Source organism: Podarcis raffonei, chromosome 6, assembly GCF_027172205.1.
Source record: "Podarcis raffonei isolate rPodRaf1 chromosome 6, rPodRaf1.pri, whole genome shotgun sequence".
NCBI lineage: Eukaryota > Metazoa > Chordata > Lepidosauria > Squamata > Lacertidae > Podarcis > Podarcis raffonei.
Window position 1 is genome coordinate 68,761,374 of NC_070607.1, and position 19,114 is coordinate 68,780,487.

The window sequence follows — 19,114 nt, forward strand, 5'->3', positions numbered from 1 at the left end:
CCTGCATGGGTAACCAAAAGCTTCCACTTTCTCAGGTACTTTAAGAGCAATGACAGTGAAGGCAGAGGCAAACAGGGCCAACTACGTGTGGAGATAATCCCCTGGGGACATTTTCCAAGCCATTTTGCGAGTGCTAATCCTTAAGCAAAATGTGCCAGGCTGCAAACCTGGCCAATTTCACTGTGGCCTATTGCAGACAAGGCTGCATATTTGGTGTAGTTGCAGAGCTAAGCGTACAAGGTAGTCACAAAGAGAGGGGCATTTATATAAGAGAATACGAGAATCGAGAGTGTGAGAGAGAAACAAAAAAGGAGACGCATTGGGAAGAAACTGTTTTAAAGTGAACACAAGTCTATGTCAAATTTACCTATGGAGATCTCAAACTTCACAGGCTTGCTACCTATTGCTGGCTCCATCATAGTCACCTCAAAGAAGGAGGCAAAGAGAAGGAATTCTTCTTTCACGCCCAGGGCATTCTGAACAACATCAAAGAAATTTAGTTTCAAAACAGCCTAGCTTTACAATATTGACCTCCTCAAATAATAATTCAGAAAACTAACTTGTGGATAAATCCAAGCACTAATTTGTGATGGCCGCTAAACATTGACACCAATTCAGGCTTCACACATCTATTGCTTGTATTGCAAGTTTATTCATGGCCTATTCATAGCCCCTTTGGGCTGGGCTCTAAAGAGAGACTCATAGTAGGGTTTCTCTTCGTCCAAGAGAAGGCTGGGTGGGGAAAACTGGAAGCTGGATTCTAACTGAAGAGACAAGGCAAAGTTAATTCACTGTGTCTTAATACAACACACTAATCTTAATACAAATGCCACCCAAGACAAACAAGGGCAAACAGCTGTGGGGTTCCTTAGGTGATTAGATTAATGACTGGCTGGCTCAGCTCGGTTTCTGTTTTACAGGTCAGTATATGGATGATATCATCTTGGGAGGAAGATGTGAATATTGGAGAAATAAGTCAACCACTTGATCTAGAGTTCTGAGTGCAAAAGAATACTCATGCAGAAGTCGATGCATTAGATGATCTGTCTTCCTTATATGTAAAGGATGCAAGTGCCTGTGAAGGCCAGAATATTCTGGGACCCATATGACACTTTCTTCTGCACATGGGACTTAAGCAGCAACTAGTGGTAGCCACAGACACACAAAGCAACAGAGGCATGTATCCTGCCTTAGTCCCATTAACCCCACATCTGAAATCTGTCATACAAGACAGCTCAGTTGTTTGTTTGATCCAAAAGTAGGGTTGCCACCCATCCCTTAAAATATGGGTTTGTCCCATTTTGGGGGCACAGAGTCCCTTGCCTGTTTGTCCGCCCATTTGTCCAATTTTTGAAGTCATCATCCTCCATGAAAAAATAAAATCGTCATTTGCTCACTCCCCCTAACTTGCTTGTTTGGTGCAGCCTAAATGTTAGGCATCTCAGAAGCTGAGCCTGCCCTCTGGTTAATTGACATTCCAGACTCAAGCCAATGGCTCAAAGAGAATGAGGGAAACGTTTGCTGGAGCCTAAGTCTATAGTTTCAAAGGTCCATAGCTGTTTTGATTAAAAGAAAAAAGAAAAAACTTCCTTGGAACTGTAAGTCAGGCAGCCTACTATATTTACTTATTTCATAAAATGTTATTAGATTTGCAGCCAGACCAGGAAGGGAAGGCTCTATGACATGGGTGTGGTGCTTTTCTCATTTCATTTGCCCTTTTTGCTATGATAGAGCAGGTCAGAGCTCTTTGTCCTTATCTATATAATTCTGTTGTATAATCACCATCTCTACCTGCTCACTGTTCCTATTGCAAACACTGTATGAATTGTAAAGTGCTGCATAGTTACTGTAAAAGCACATGTGTACCAAACACTTTCCTTTCTTCCACAGAGTCTAAGGGGAGCGTTATCTGCTAGATCAGGGATGGGGAAACCTTTGGTCCTTCAGATGTTGTTGAACTATCATTGACTATGCTGGCTAGAGCGGCTTTGAGCTGGAGTCAAACATCTGGAGGGGCAACATATTTGCTTAAGCGTCTTGAAACAATTTATCACAACTCTTTAAATTTGAAATGTGAAAGAGATGCTTACAATTTCAAGATTTCAGAATTTCGACTTAGTACCTACCTTGCAACATAGTACCTTTGTCTTACATAGTGCCTTTGTAAGAGACAATTATATTACTTTTGTAGCTGTCCAGGAAACGTTTCATCTCTATTCTGGAATTCACATATATGTGTGTATAGAAGAAGGCAATGCACACAGCCAGAGCTTTGCTTTAAGATCTAAATATGAGACTTACCTCTGGGAGAGGATGGAGGTCCTCTACCTCCACAATCACCTCACTTGGCTGGTCAGACTCCTCCAGGACGTCACCCTCAGCTTGGCTTCGTTGCTGCTCTTTGACAGAAGCTTTGGATTTCTCCTTGGCCTTTTTGCTCTTTTTCTTCAGCTTCAGCTTACTTAGGGCACCTTTGAGAGCTTCCACAGGCTTTTTCTCTGCTGCCTGGATAGTGCTAAAGATCTCCACACTAATGGCCATGAGAAGACGCCCGCGATAGAATATGCCTTCACCCAGACCTTCATTGAGATCTTTGTGCACATCTCGCAGGGCAGAATTCTTGGGTGATCCATATAAATTCACCCAGGTTGGGCCAAAGGTGGGATTAAAGCCTGTGGGAAAAAGACATTTCTGAATTTACTGTTATTTGGTTCAGAATTTCACACATGTCATTCTCCACTACGGATCAGAGCAGAGCAGAGCAGAGCAGAGACTCTTGGTGATCCTCCTAGATACTGGCTATAACCAAACAAAATTCAGCAGGAATGACTGTGGCCATATCCCATGGATTGCCTACGTACCATACACGTAAAGTGCACACACCCAAATCTTGGAAACTGTAGTTTGTTAAGGGTGCTGGGAATTACAGTTCTGTGAGGGGTAAACTATAGTTCCCATGATTATTTGCGGGTATATGCTTTAAAAGTGCTCTAACTGTATTGTGTACATGCAGCCTTAGATTTGGGTGCCCATCAGATCTCCCCTACTTGTGCTTCTACACACACAAAGATGGACATATTTGCATACCCGGCCAGCTGAGCTGTAGTAGATAAATTAATATTTATTATATGCTTGTATGTATTCCATCCTTCAAATATATTCCCCGGACAGGGAAGAATATAAGATTAAAGATATAATCAAAATATTTAAAAACAAAAAACCCCACTCCAGACCAATCGTTAATGAGTGAAAGAATCATTTGAACATTCAGAAGTGCCTGCTGCTCTGAGGGGGCTCACCATTTCTGCCAGGATCAGATATTTGCTGCAGATCAATAAAGTGTGTGGCAAGGGCGACATCTCCAATGTTGGCATCATCTAACATTTGGACTTTTATTTTTCTGACAAGAGGCGGGAACATTTCAATGAAGCTGATCTGTTCGTTCCACACTGGTTCTGTGGTACTGCTTTCAACTGAAGTTTCTCCCTGAACCAAAGAAATGAATCAAAATTGCACGCAAGGGAAAACAGTAGAAGTTTCCACTTTGAAATAACACAACATTAATTTTCCATTCATAATAACGTGTGGACATCCAATGAGGTGAAAGTTGGAAGATTCAGGACAGATTTTTGAAAGCGCTTCTTCACACAACACATATTTAAACTATGGAACTTACGCCAACAGGAAGTAGTGTTGGCCACCAACTTGGATGGTTTAAAAAAGGGTTAGGCGAAGTAATCAGTTTTCTAATCAGCTTCCTATCCTACATTCTTAGTACATACCCTCTATTATGATGCATTAGAAAAACATTTGTTCAAGTTACATAGACTGGACTGTTGCGAGCCACAGAACAATGAACCAAACATTTCACAGAAATCAGTTGCTCAAGCTTAAACTTACCTGCTGACCAGAAAAAACAACTTGCACATATGGATCAATGAAGACTTTCTTCTCACCCACAATCTTTGAAAAACCACCCATGATTCCTGCACTCATGCTGGGCAGACCTTCTGCCTTGTACATTTTGATGCAGAATTTCGCCCATGGCCTTTCAGCTGGGACTCTTTTAGGCAGCAGCAAGTTCCTGAAAGGAATATATTTGAGCTCTAAATAGTGTTCACAGCTCCTAGAAAACCAGAGGCTAACTAAAATTGAAGGAAAGGAGATCACTGAATCCGAACAATGGCCAATTCCATCAGTTCTCTAATCTTGAATAACATTAGCTATCAATCCCTTGCCAATCCTTTGGGAGAACACACTGCATACCTCTCCATAACACAAACTTACTTTTCAATGTCTTCATTCTGACTTGTTGAGGTAGTGGGAAGGGAACTCATTACATCCCCCCGTGCAATGACAGAAATGTTGCATTTCACAAAGCCTTTGACTCCTGCCCTGGTGTCCTTGGGGTCATGAATAACAGCCCACTTCTGGTAAAATCTGTGATCTAAAAGGACATAAAGAGAGAATATCTGATTCACAATTTTCTTGGATCCAATACATATTATGATGACAACTTCCATCACAAGTTCAAAGCCTCAGAGAAAAGCCAGCAGAGTTGTATTATCTTCACAAAGTACCAGGGAAGACACTTAGCAAGCAAAAATCAATATCCATTCCCTGAAACCAACAGAGCTCTGCAGATTTACGGGAGATTTATGCACAGGAAATATGAGCTTTACTGAGGTCTTTCCATGGGCACGGTAGAAATTCCATGGAGCTTTAAGTTTTGATGAGGCAACACTTTGCACAATAAGGCTCATATATCCCCTGAAGAGTCAGAATCCTGGCCAAGAGGGCTGTAGAGGGTTCAGAATCATGAGCGCTGGAGGCAGAGCCAAGCTAGCCCTACCGTAGAGCAAAGTAAGATTGGCTGTCACAGACAACAAATGCTGCATACACTCTAACATTTCTCTGATGAAAATAGGGACATCCCATTCCATGATGATAATCTGGGCAGCTTCCAACATATAAAAATAATATTAAAACATTTTTTAAAAAATCCCTACACAGGATTGCCTTCAGACCGCTTGAGGGTTGAATAACTCCATTCGCTCCAATGCAAATAGGGACAACCTAAGGAAAAGTTGGACATTCTGGGATCAAATCAGAAACCAGGGTGGCTTCTCTAAATCAGGGACGTCGCTGGAAAATAGGGACACTTGGAGGGTCTGTTGCTGGCAAGAGGCAACAAGATGTTGGAGGTCAGAGTTGTGTGAGCTATGCAGCCCTGCACCCTCCTCCCCACTTGCAAGTCTGCTACCCTTCACCAATGTTCAAGGAAGATTCAGCTGCCACCAGTCTGGTTGCCTTTTGTACATGGAATAGGGAAAGGCACAATGTTATCCTTAGTTTTCAGCAAAAATGTATTGGGGCTGCCCTGACTAGGCAGATGAAAACCCATTTTACAATGTTCTCATTCATTACTTAACTGTAAATTATGTTGTTGTGAAAGAAAGAGTTCAAAATAGACCATAATGCAAGGGCGACTCATATCATAGGCTCAAAGCAGATAACGGAAAAGGAAATCAAGAATCATTTCCAAGTACTGTACCTGGCTGGTTGTATATAGTCGCTAGATCAACCTTGAATATCCCTATGAGTGCACCTAAGAATCGGATCTTCTTTGAATGGAAGACCTGCACAGTAATACAAACCACTTTCTCAGTATTGTCAAAAGGTGTGCAGAACGTGTTTAATGCTACAGTAGTAGCCCTCTATCAGCAGTGGTGGAGGGAACTGAGCTAATAGAATTGTTCGGTGGTTCCAAAGGATAGGGGAAGTGGCAAAAAAAGGCCAAGTTAAACTGTACTATATGAAACAGAGACAAGTTTAAAGGATTAAAGGATTTCAAAGTTGTCAGTCTTCGCTGATCTTGTGTTATAAGTCTACAAATAAATTGTAAAGCTCTTTTTCTCAACAATGGTATGATTTGTCTGGTGCTTCTTTTCAATTTAGAAGTTTAATCAAATTATTTTTCCTTCTTGCAATGTCAGGATGTTGAATATTAATAAAGTATTTGAAACAGAGTGTGGAATGCATATGCATGTCGTTTATAAAAGCAGCCTCTATTTCAGCATTCCAGATGACAGATACAGGGCATCATCACACAGATGATCAAACTGTCCCGTGGAGAAATGTAGATACCGTTGGGATGTTGCAAGGATTTTACAAGGCAACCAGCTCATCTCTTCCACCCTTTCCAGCATTCATAGAATACATTAGAAAACTGTTTCCTAGGTACTTAGAATTTCTACCTCTTAGGACCAAGGCAGCCCAGTATAGCTGAGGTTCAGATTACTTTAGGGGCTCCTTCAAATTTCTCCTAGAACACACCATTTTCACTGGACATTTGGCTTAACCCCTGAATCCTCATTTTCAGCTATAACAAAACTTCGGTGCACATAATTACATTTTATCTCATTTGTCCCTCCCCCACCCCTTTGTTTGTTGTCTCTCGCACTTTAAGTTCCAGATTGCATGCTCATTGCGGGGAGGGACCTCTCTGATCCTTCTGCAAAGTGTGACCTACACTTAAGGCACTATAAAATATCATGAACAAAAATACAGTAATGCCTACATTGGTTTGGATTGTAATGGTTTCCACTGAGGCAGTCATTCTTATGAAACTAAGAATCAGCAAAACTTTGGAAGAAGAGGAAGGAAACCTAAAGCAGAGGCATGGTTTAGTACCCCACCTATTTTGTTATGGTTCTTAGCACCCATGTTGCTATGCAATAGGCTCATGTTAGCTCTCTCCCCATAACAGTGACCCACAATGGCTGATACTTACAGAAATCTCTATGAGTCTGTGGAACAAAACATCTCTCGGTTCATGGAATTCAAATGTAAAATACTGGAAGGGAAGGTGAAGAATTCTGACTCATGAGTGCTATCATATTCCAAGGACCACAGTTGTGCACCCCCCCCATGAGATGCTTTCTTTAAAGCAGGGGTCATCAAACTTTTTCATCCCATGTGCAAATTTGCAAACTGGGGAAGCTGCCATGAGCAACACGCAAGCACTGCAACCATCCGCATACTGAAGCCATTCACACCCGCACACTTTACAGCCACACATATATGCACACATGGCATAAGGTAAAGGGACCCCTGACCGTTAGGTCCAGTCGCGGATGACTCTGGGGTTGTGGCTCTCATCTCGCTTTACTGGCTGAGGGAGCCAGCGTACAGCTTCTGGGTCATGTGGCCAGCATGACTAAGCCACTTCTGGCGAACCAGAGCAGTGCACGGAAACACCGTTTACCTTCCCGCAGGAGCAGTACCTATTTATCTGCTTGTACTGCATGCTTTCGAACTGCTATGTTGGCAGGAGCAGGGACCGAGCAACAGGAGCTCACCCCGTCACGGGGATTCAAACCACCGACCTTCTGTTTAACCCACAGCGCCACATGGCTCACACACATGCATTTGCTGCAATCTTGCACACACCAGTCACAACAATCCACATACCCTTCCCTTACCAGCAATTAGGTTTGACAAAATTGTTTTTGCTTCCCGCCCCCCTCCAAGTCTAACTGAAGGCAGAAGGTGGTATTCCTGGAGAAGATACCCTTCCCTCCCCAACTGCAACCCCTCCATCACCCCTCTTCCATTCTAATTAGGCCTGGAGGGACACATTCCATTGTAGTCAACAGAGGACCTCTGTGTGGGAGGCATTTTGAGTCAGGAGGCTCACAACTGGGGGGGGGTATCATTAACTCACCCTTCCCTATTTGAGACCCCCGTGCTGAAAATGTTCCCCACCCCCACAGTTAGGCTTCATTGAAACTTTGGCTACAATACAACCTTTCTTTCAATCCTGATTTCAGCATGTGGAAGGGCAAGAGGGGAAAAGGACCCAGGGAAGGCTTCTGTGTGTGTAGCTGTGTATCTCCCACTTTGGCAGCCACTCCTCTAAACTTTTGAACCCATACCCAGCCCACCTCACTGAACCCTACCCTCCACCCATCAGTTGGCATTGCCCAGTGAAGAGAGCTGATTGACAAGTGGTTATGGTTTGGGGGGAAATGGCCTCACAGGGAAAACTGGATGTGGCAGGGCTAGATTTGTCCATGGGCCAGAGGTTCCCCACCCATGCTCTGCAGAGGAGCATAAGCTTAGGACTTTCTCACATGTTGCGAAATTTCTGTACAGAAAGCACTCTCCCAAAGGAATAAATGGTTGACCCACATGCTGATAATCCCATAGGTGATCGTGAACACAGGGTAATTTGATTTATATACTCCTGGCCTCCATGTGCTAGTAGGCTGCAGCAAAGTTTTAGCAATTGTACACAGAACCATTACTCAAGTGTGCAGTTGCCAACCCTGATAATTTAGACATGACTTGCATGTTAATGCAACATCTTTTGTAGCATATGCAAGAGCATGCAAGTCTTTTGAGAAAAGTCTGCAAACTGCAGTCAGCTGCCTAACAGTGGCCAGGATGTGTACAAAACTAGAAGTTCTGAGCGGTGGAGTCATGGAATCTTTCCTGTACATTACATACCTCATTGTAAAAGGGACAGTTGGTTGACTTTTGTGTTGCTGTGCGTCTCTTCTCATCTCCGATTTTCACAACTACAAAAGGGTCAATATTCACTCCTACCAATTTCTGGGCTTCAATAATGTTTATGCCAATCTGTGGAGACAATACACTTCCTAGGATCAGTCTGAGGATGTCATCATTATGGGAGATGGAATTAAATAAGAGGAAGGAGAAAATTGCTTGTTTCATAGGTGCAGGTGTCTGAGTTTTTTCACAAGTTACTGGTATGTCAGGGTCACTTGTGAATTTTCTTTTAATCTGCAGACAGAGATGGAGAATCCATGGCCCTCCAGATGTTGTTGGAATCCAACTACCACCAGCCCCAGGCAGCACGGCTAATAGTCAGGGATGATGGGAGTTGTAGTTCAACATCAGGAGGGGCACAGGTTCCCCCACTCCTGATCTAACATGTCCTGGGCTAGTCTAATAGGAGTTTGATAACTTGGGAATAGTCCCATAAAATATCACATGCCCTCCCAGAAATCTTAAGGCAATATGAACATTCCCTTAAACCAGTGGTTCTTAAAGGGTGTGGCATGACAAACCAGTGTGGCAGGAGAAAATGGCAAGTGTTGCCGGAAAATTCAAGGGCATTTGAACAATTCATTTCTGTTGAGGAAATGAGAGTTTATTTCAGATTAGACCTAATATAAATGAGGTTTAGACCCGGCAAAAGCAAATTCACACCTCTCATTGAGTTTGTATACATACTCAAAGTACATACAGTATATCAGAGGCACATTTATAATTGTATTTTGGGAATGATTCGTGTTCTTTTGTAGCTGCAATGTTTTATACTTTCTGGATGTCCTATGATCATATTATAAAATAGTTGTGTTCTATCTTATAAATCAAGCACTGCTAGGAGTTGTTTCTTTTTGTTTTCCAATGTATTTCTTACCAATACAAAATCTGATGTGGTGTGAGCATATTTTTATTCTGAAAGTGTGACATATATATATATATATATATATATATATATATATATATGTTTGAGAGCCACTGCCTTAAATAGTTTACACAAGAAGACTGGCAAGTATAGTACCTGGAAGTTCTGTGGTCTAGGAGTTGCATACAAGTCCCATTTGGAAAAGACCCTAGAACGGCTGCAATGGAAAGGAAACACTGATTAAACACTTCAGCAATGCCATTCTCTGTAAACCATTACTTTATTTTGGGGGTAAATAAGTAAAGCTTTTAGTTTGATCTGTGACCCTTGTTAACATAATTTAAAAGGGAAGGATAATAGAAGAAAACGAAATGTTGTCTTCAAATCAAATGCTTTTTATTGTCATCGCTCTCTCAACAGAAATTCAGCAAAGCACTTTCCGCTTTAACTTTTAAACATTTCTGTGCCATCATTTTGTATTTTTATGTTATGAACCACCTTGTAATCTTCGGATAAAAAGCAGTGTACAAATTTAGTAAATAATACTAATCAGGTTTATGCAGACAATTAAGAATCTGTAATAATATGCAGACAATTAAGAATTTGGAATAAGTGATTATCTGTAATAATCACTTATTCCAATTTTTTTAGTGCTATTCTAGATGCTCCTTGGGGTTATTTGCAACTATGAAATAGGCTGTTCCTGTTGATAAATGATGAAAGACCCTCATACAGCACATACACACTGTTCTGAAAGGTACACTTTGCTTAACACCAGGTTCCTTTTTTGAAGGGATATCAAATACGGTAGCTATGTGATGACGTGCCAAGCTAGCTAGGAACATGAAGACAGACCCTTTTGTGTTAAAGTGTTTTCAGAAAAGTACCTCTTGACAGGAGTGAAGACAATGCCGGAGAACTCCATGTCAGACACATCATAATAATCATCCTCATCATCATCAGTCTCCAAGCCTTTGACAAGTTTCCTGCCAAGTACTGCAGCCTTCCTATCCAGATCAGCAGCTCGCTTCACTTCATCAGGGCTGCAACAAACACAAGCTCATGCTACATGCAAAGGAAACTTTAAGAAGCACAAGATATATGCAGTTCCTACAGCATCACAGTTATCAGCCTCTAAAGCTTTAAAAAAATTTTATCTATATCATTCATGACCAAAACTGAGCATCTAGTTCTTCCCTTTTTATTAATTTTTATCATCATCATCAATAACAACACAATCCAAGTTAATCAATTTTAATCAATTATTACAGTGTCAGAGGTTTAAGGATGCCTTCTTTTCCTCTCGATCTATAAGACATAATAATGCTTAACTATGGCTATACCTGGAGCCCCCCCCCCGCTTTCCCGTGAAACAAAGCAAAAGAAACACAAACCAACTAAAAACAGCATACAGAATATAAAAGCAGTTTAAATCAACCCAATGTTGAAACAACACAATGAAACATCCAAAGTTGTGCAGAGACAAAACATACTATAACTCTGAGTTTCTGGAGGAAAATATTTTCATATTGTGGGTCCTTCTGTTGCTTGTGTATTCCATCACAGGCCCATTGCAAGCACTCTTTGCCCACTATGTGTCATATCACAACTATGCTTGGCATTGCTACACTGCATCTAGCAAATATGGTAAGTCACCAACTTTGCAGTGTTGATCTCCCAGTGCTATCCTGTTGTAGTGCCCCAAGTTGACTCACAATGCAAGTGCAATGCCCCAACTCAAGGGCTTTCCATCCCTGATTGCTGGCAGGGCGGGCGGGCGGGCATGCAGAGGGGGGGGGTGCGCACCAAGGGTGGGTGGGAAACGCAAAACTCACCCACTGGAGCCTGCTGGAAGCGCCTGACTCTCTCCTGTGCCGGATCATCGCAGCGTTGGAGATGGGCGGTGGCAGCGCCTCTCTGATGCTTCCAAGCTGTGTGTGATGGCAGCATCTGAGAGGGGCAGCGCCACCACCTCTCCGACGCTTTCGCCCCTGGGTCAGTCCTGACTTGGGAGTGGAGCAGCTACCGCCCACGCCCCATGCCCCAGCCCCGAAGGCCAGCCTGGGCACGGCTTCATTCCATAAGGGAACTATAGTGGTTGTGCCCCCTCAAAAAATGCACCCAGGGCAACGGCCCCCTGCCAGCCCCCCACGCTGCGCCACTGCCCCAACTTGTGGTTTTGAACCAGTGCATAAAAGCTTTTGTATTTGATCGAGTAACTCAGAATATCAGGTTATAAAATGGAATAGGACACTTACTCCAGCTCCTCAAATCCAGGGTTGCGGATTATAACCTCTGAGCTATATTAAACAGGGGAAGAAAAGGAATAATGACAAGCATGCACCGACTGCAGAAAATAGCTCTCTATCCAATTTAACCTTTCTTGGGTTATTTCCATAATAGGGCCCTTTATCCCTGCTGAGGGTTTAAATTTCTGCAGTTAACTAGAAGCTGAATAATGACTATGAGTACACACACAGTTTAAACGGTTGCTCTAGTCTATTTCCCAGTTGGGACAGGGGCGTCATAAACAAGATATTTAAAAAGAAAGGATGTCAACAGTGAAAACCCTGGAATGCAATTGTTTTGTCTCCACTCTCTGGAAAACCTGAGTGAGTGAATGATATCAATGTTGGCTGCACTGACTGGTGAATCTTCTTAATGGGTTGCAGTCTCTCTTGGCCTAACATTTCATACCAACAGAGTGATTCTGATGGCAATCAGAACCCCTCAGATTAGTGGTTGAGAGAGGCCAGTTCTGGTGCAATTACTTCCAAAGCAACATTATGAATAATATGCTTAACTGTGACAATTTCTCTTTCATGCCTCAAAACCCACATTGCCTGGGGCTAGTCATTCAATTTGCACTTGCATGAGCCCTGTATGTGCTGAAATCTTATCTTTGCTGATCTTACATTTCTGTGCTTGTTGTAGAAATGCTTTGAAATCTCCTAACAGGGGAGAGTACGGTGGAGACATATCTGTAGGAATGCTGATTGAATAGCAGACATCTAAGTCTGTGCTTTAAAACTAAGGGTATAATCTAAACTCCCCCCTCCCACTGATGGGACTTTGTGGAGCAGTGGAACCACTCCCACATTTGTAACCCTGCTGGTTTCAGCAAATATGGGGAGGATGATCAAAGTGGATGCCATCTTTCCGGCTATAAACTGGCTCCCAGGCAAGCTCAGTCCAGCTCTAGCCTTTCTCAGCCCTTGGAACACCCATTTTGGGATTCTGCCAGCTGTTGGTAGGGATCCTGCCCACCTGTTTGGTAACTGGGAGGAGGCTGACTGAGCTAGGTTTCCTGAGTGGAAGGACACTTCTGCCTAGTCCTACCTTCTGCCCAGTGTAATTTTCTTCTCACATTATATCCAGTACCTGTCTTTCATCTGATAGACAAAATCTTCTTCAGCCCATGTTCCTGCGGCTCCATCAGGAGGCTGGTATCGCAGATCTAGTTCAATATATATCTATATGGGAAAGGCGAACCATAGGAAGACCACAACTGTTATAAGGCAGCTGGCTTGGGGAGGTTTTTTTGCCCTGAAATACAGGATGTAAATTGGTATGGACAGTGTTTTTTTCTTTAAAAAAATGTTTAGGGGTACTCTCATTTTGACTCAAGAAAAACACCATTTTACAGATCAAATAAGGAAAAATAAATACAGTAAATGGACAAAAGTACAAAGATTCACAAAATATTTAGGAGTATGCATCCCCCTGCATCCCCCCCCATAAAACAAGTATTGGGTATGGATAAATGCATGCATGAAATATGTAAGAATATTTTAAAACAGAAGAGAATATAATAAATGCACATACAAAAGTAAGTAAAAAATAACAGTGAGCTAAATTAAGTGGAGGCCTAGTATCTCAGCCTAACCCACCTCGCAGGACAGTTGTGAGGTAGGGACCATGTATGCTGTTCTGAGCTCTTTGGAGGAATGGCGGAATTAAACATATAATAAATGGACCATTTTTTGTGCATGCCTAAAACCAAAATCTAAGCATGTTAGCAATGGAAGATGTCTGCAGAAAGAATCTTCCATAACTCATGTAGGATCTCTTTCGAGGAAATAGGAGCCTAACACGTATTAAGTGCTTTGTCAAGTTAGCTGTGGCACTCAAAAGCCAGCTCACTGGTGCTTTTCAAGTGTCCCTGGGCATAGCCAGGATTTTTATTGGGGGGGGGCAGAACTTTTGTTAGGGGGCAGAACTGATGTGATTGGTCAGTTAAGTATTTCTATTGTTTTACTTGAACTGGGGGGGTGCAGTTGCCCCCCCAGCCCCACCCTTGGCTACACCCATGCAAGTATCCCAGTATTCTGATGATAGTCAAACTACTTACACCTGTGATGCTGTGGTTTTTGTCAACCAGAGCCTCTCTGATGTTTAGTCGTCCAGATGTTACTAAGTGCTGAAGGCTTATAACTAAGGAACCAAGTAATCTACAATGAAAGAATAAGCAATGTTGAAACAGAGTACTAAAGTATGCTGGGGGATGATGAGACATGAATAGAAACATATCGGTGTGAGCTGGTAATTCTGCATCATGGGTAGCCAGTGCGGTACCCTCCAGATGCTATTGGACATCAACCCCATCCAGCATGACCAATAGTCAGGGAATCAGGGATGTGGAGCTCAGCAGTCCAGCAACATCTGACTATTCCTATTCTACCCATTGAAAAGACTGAGGAAGACTACATTTCTTTGTGTGCAGGCAGGCATGTATATACATATGACCGTTAGGGTACCCAGGTATCAGCCAAGAGATCATGGATATATCTTTAACAGGTTAAAAGCACTTGAGTCTCCTGCACCTGTGCCACTGCTTCTCCAGTCCCTTTACCACCTCCTCCCATGTTTCTCTTGCTGTTTTGGAATGTTTAAAGGTGTCTGAGTTGACGTACTGGGACAGGAGAAAGGTTAGACTACCACGTGAGCCCTTCTTCTCCCCTGCTTATAATGGACCCCCTAGGAATGCACCTTTTGTGCCAGTGTGGTGTAGTGGTTAAGAGCAGTGGTTAAGTGGTTAAGTGGTTAAGAGCAGTAGACTCCTAATCTGGGGAACCGGGTTCGCGTCTCCGCTCCTCCACATGCAGCTGCTGGGTGACCTTGGGCCAGTCACACTTCTTTGAAGTCTCTCAGCCCCACTCACCCCACAGAGTGTTTGTTGTGGGGGAGGAAGGGAAAGGAGAATGTTAGCCGCTTTGAGACTCCTTAAAGGGAGTGAAAGGCGGGATATCAAATCCAAACTCTTCTTCTTCTTCTTCTTCTTTTGCTGTGCACTGGTGGGTGTTGAATTCAGGCAGCGGCCATTTTACACGCATCCAATTGACACGTGACCATTGACCTCTGGGTCCTTTTGTCCTGGAAGAGGGCAGAATGGGAGGCAGAATAGGGTGCAGTGGGTGGGGCGTTACGGGCTGTTATGGGGCAGGGCAGGGCAGGCTTATGCATGCTCTGTTGATGCATGGGGAGGGGGGACAAGGAACAGAACCCCTGCTCAAAATGGTTGCCATTTGTACAAGCAAAGGAGTAGTGTTTGCAATCTTAACCAGCTCTAATGCTCGCACAACTTGATTGCCTTGCAATTGTTCAGTGGCAATGTTTCTCAACAATGTCCACTTATGTACCTGCCATTGCACCTCCCACACCCTGGTGACTTCACAAAATGTGATCCCATATTGACATTTGACCTCTCTGGGGTGGCTGCCTGTATGTGTCAAAGCATAAGTATTTGGCTGTAGGCAAAGAAGAGGGTGGATATGGATTAGGGATTCATCAGGTCAGTTTAGAACCCACCATCTGCTTCAGCTGAGCTCTGATTTAGACAACTCGCAATACTCCTGCATCCAAATCACCAAAATTTAATTCTGTTGATATTTAAGCCAAGGGCATATATTTTAAATCCACTTAACCCAGTTGTGCCATCCAGAGTCCACTGGAAGGTCATAAAGTCATAAAGAACACAATTTGCCTGAGGCAAAGTACAGCAACAAGACCTTCCCAATGGAGGCATGTGTTGATTTCTGTGAAATTTGTGAAATGGACACATACATTGGTGACATCAGCCAGGCTTGTTGCCCTAAGCCTAAATCTAGCTAGTGCCTCATAGTCACCCGCTTGAAATAAATATGAACTTACCTATTACTGAATACCTTACTGCAGTTGTAAACTTTAACAATCAGCATCTCTTCCATAATCAGCTTTCCATAGTGTGGCCAGCGAAAAAGCTAAAATGAAAAGATGAGCAGCAGAATTCATGGTGGGCTCCTGCAGCTCCTGAAGAGCCCACTCCCCAGTTCTTCATAGCATATATCAGCCTTCACCAACCTGGTGCCCTCCAGATATTTTGGACTATAACTCCCACCAGCCCCAGCCATGTTGTTGAGGCAAGTCATCCGAAACATCTGGAGGATGGTGAGGGCTGTCATATATAGTTAGATGGGTACCAAGGTATGGGGTATCTTAAAAGAACACATGAGAGTAAGGCAGTCATCACATCTTTTGAGTCACAGAACTTCACACATTAAACAATGGTAAGAGAAGGCTTGTCATCACTTTCTCTTATTGCTTAATAACCTAACTTAATATACTGGGGAAATTATAACACTATGATTTAATAAAAGTAGACTGTGGGGCAGAATGAGATTCGGTGGCTAAGAGCATAAGCATGCCTTCAGCCAGATCATGATGCTTCACACTATACATCAGCCTGGAGACACTATTTTGCTGTGGTAGACATGTCAAGTGTGAAGGCGCTTGTCCACAAACACTTTGGGAGCATATGCTAATGTGTCATAACTGAAAACTCAATCCTCTTTGAGCACAATGGAATGCTTCCTTACCTCTCCAAAGACTACTTCCTGGCCACAGTGTATCTTCTTTGTCTTCTGAGTAAAACCTTAGAACAAAATGCAGAGTTTGTCATTCTAGAATAGTGGTGAACCCGTTCTCACAACAGCCAACCCAGATGCCTATGGAAGGGATGAGGAACCTCTGGCCCTCCAGATCTTGTTGGACTCCAGCTCCCATCAGCCCCAGGTAGTATGACTGACCAACAGTCAGGAACAATGAGTGTTGTACTTCAATGAATCTGATACTAACAGAAGCTTCTCTCTAGCCTTAGCATGCTGCTACTAGCATGTGTTTAGAAAACAGAGATCCAAATAATTTTGCCTAGAAAAGCACCACACCTCAGAAAACATTCCTGGTCACCCTTTGCCTTGCACTTGAGTTACCTGGTAAGGCCTCCCTGATAGGACTTCCCATGCTGCTGTGCAGGGAGAACTCAGAGCACTGACACCTTTGATAAAGCCACCTGTGTCTTTTTGAGGTATATACCAGACTTAATCACAATAGCACACCTAAAGCCAATTGCTATCTAAAGAGTGTTTTGGAAACCAGTTGTCTGAAGGGATATGCACAGGTGATGTCTCAGACTTCATCATCCCACTGTTGTTATTTAAAAGAAACAGAAATGTTATCCTTGCTATTGTGTATGCCCCCTTGCATTTTATCCACACAACAATGCTGTGATGGGTTCCGGGGCTGAGAGTATGTGTCTGGCCCAGTATCACCCATGAAGCTTTGTGGCTGAATGGGGATTTGAAGCTGGGTATTCCTGATCTAAGTCAAGCATTCTAATTACCGGTACTGTTAGTACCCTCATTACTGTATAGATAACAAAATTTTCTAAGTCCCCCCCCCCCCTAGCCATGGTAGAATACATGCAAGGAGGAAGACTAAATAATGGTGACTTTAGAAGCTTTCCCCAGAACTGAAAGCAAAACTCTAGCTTGCATTCGGTGGTGTGAGCTTTTAATTCACTGTCATACTGGACTTTTGTACACTGTTATGTACTGAAGTTCTCACCCTGGGCCAGCAGGGGGATACTGTAAATAGTTATGCAAATGAAAGATCAAAAGTGACGTTCAGTGATTGGATAGTTTGTATGCAAATGAAGGATCGAAAGTGACGTTCAGTGATTGGATAGTTTTAGAAAATGGCAACAGTTACATTGTTCTGGAGCTCTATATAAGCAGGCTGACTGAGCTCCTCAGTTCAGTTCTGTTCCAGCTTACAAATAAAGAGCTGCTTTGGAAGAATTGCTGTGTCGTCTGATATGTTCGCCCACAACTTAACATACACAAATAACTTTCTTTTAGCATAAGAGGAATTATCCCTGGATATGCAGAGCGGAAGCCTCTGCATATTATTAGAAGTTGTTGTATGACATGAATGCTCTAAATAAGGGGGAACCAGGGCACAAGGATTTCTGGGATTATAGAGAGTGTGACACAGGGGAGGGAGACAGGTTGCTAGATGAAATTATCATAATTTTTTGTTTTAATTTAAAGGAAAAAACTGTTCACCTATCTGGGTTTCTTGGTTGTTCAAAGGAAACAAAGCTTAGCACATGGATTATCACCATAACTAAGACATGACCTGATAATTCACTGCCACTTTTTAACAAGCAGATGGGAACACCTCTTTCCTTTAGCAAATATTTCATTGCAGTGGAATGGAATGTACACAAAGGATACTAGGCTGTTATCAGCTACTGAGTCAACAACTACTGGTGAGTTGCTGGACTTAAATAGAGACCAAAGAGGAAATGACTGACTGACAAAAAAAGCTACAAGAGAAAGAAATCCCTCCTTGGACAGAGAAGTGAAAATGTTTCTGAGGTGGGTAATTCAAATAACTGGAAGCATTGCCTAAAAGATCTAAAAGAACCCTTGTAGCCAGAGCATAGTTACTTGGAGATGAATGTTATTTCATACATTAGGTTTGTCCTGCACAAGAAGTAATATTCTAGGAAAAGTGGGATCTTTGATAATTCCTATATCTTGCTGACCTCCATTAAATTAACCTCCAATTAAGATTAACACTGCAGAATGGGTTTCTATATATATTTTTTTGCTGTCCTATCTCCAGTACAAAATATTGTCCATTCAGGTGATTGGACAATCTGAATTCTGCCTCCACATCTTGTTCTAGTAATGTGTACATAAATGAGGAACGAACAGGCCTTTTTTTAAAAGCTAATTTAGATTTTTTTAAAAAATACCGTAGCTGGAATTCACCAGAACTCAGTTCTGGCACCTCTCAGGTGGGCACCATTGTCATTATAAGAGAACAAGGGAAGCGTTCATGGTTAGTTCCGGCACCTCTTTTTCTAGAAAAATAGGACTGGGGATGAATATTTGCTCCTAAGTGGTTATAAGATTGAAGAGGTGTTTCTTTTGAGGTGTGTGACTGAGGAGAAAGGTTTTCTTTTTCTCTTAAAGAGAGCTGCTCCCCACAACAATTTTTCTATACAGCTAATTACATCCTTGTAATAAATTAAATATGTGCATATACAGTCCTGTGTATTTTACATACACATGGCTATTTCACCACATATTACAGTTGAGGGAAGCCCTGAATTGGGGGCCAGTTCCCATAGCACACTCTTGCAGTGAAACAGACAGAGACCAGTATGTTTGTTACATGTGATGTTGTACACACAGATGCAGGCACTTTCAAAAAAGAGAGTGCTATCTGTGTTGTTGTTTTTTAAATGTATCATGTGTGAAGAGTTCCTCGGTTTCAGAACTTTCTTCAAGGTTATATGAACAAGCAGATTCCATGACAGAACAAGCAGGACCACAGCTCACATAACAG

At 42.5% G+C, this 19,114-nt stretch overlaps 1 protein-coding gene across 1 annotated transcript in view; it reads right to left on the reverse strand.

Annotated features, from left to right (window-relative positions):
- Window positions 1–19,114, reverse strand: part of LOC128416284 (fer-1-like protein 4) — a 62,195-nt gene that overhangs the window by 42,140 nt on the left and 941 nt on the right. The window contains exons 2-16 of the mRNA XM_053393826.1: window positions 16,294–16,349; window positions 15,590–15,678; window positions 13,791–13,890; window positions 12,821–12,912; window positions 11,698–11,739; window positions 10,327–10,482; window positions 9,596–9,656; window positions 8,512–8,643; window positions 6,794–6,856; window positions 5,555–5,639; window positions 4,288–4,447; window positions 3,901–4,084; window positions 3,300–3,486; window positions 2,302–2,672; window positions 368–476 (exon numbers count right to left, since the gene is read on the reverse strand). Coding sequence (XP_053249801.1) covers window positions 368–476; window positions 2,302–2,672; window positions 3,300–3,486; window positions 3,901–4,084; window positions 4,288–4,447; window positions 5,555–5,639; window positions 6,794–6,856; window positions 8,512–8,643; window positions 9,596–9,656; window positions 10,327–10,482; window positions 11,698–11,739; window positions 12,821–12,912; window positions 13,791–13,890; window positions 15,590–15,678; window positions 16,294–16,349 — 1,887 coding nt within the window. The remainder of the gene's footprint in view (window positions 1–367; window positions 477–2,301; window positions 2,673–3,299; window positions 3,487–3,900; window positions 4,085–4,287; window positions 4,448–5,554; window positions 5,640–6,793; window positions 6,857–8,511; window positions 8,644–9,595; window positions 9,657–10,326; window positions 10,483–11,697; window positions 11,740–12,820; window positions 12,913–13,790; window positions 13,891–15,589; window positions 15,679–16,293; window positions 16,350–19,114) is intronic.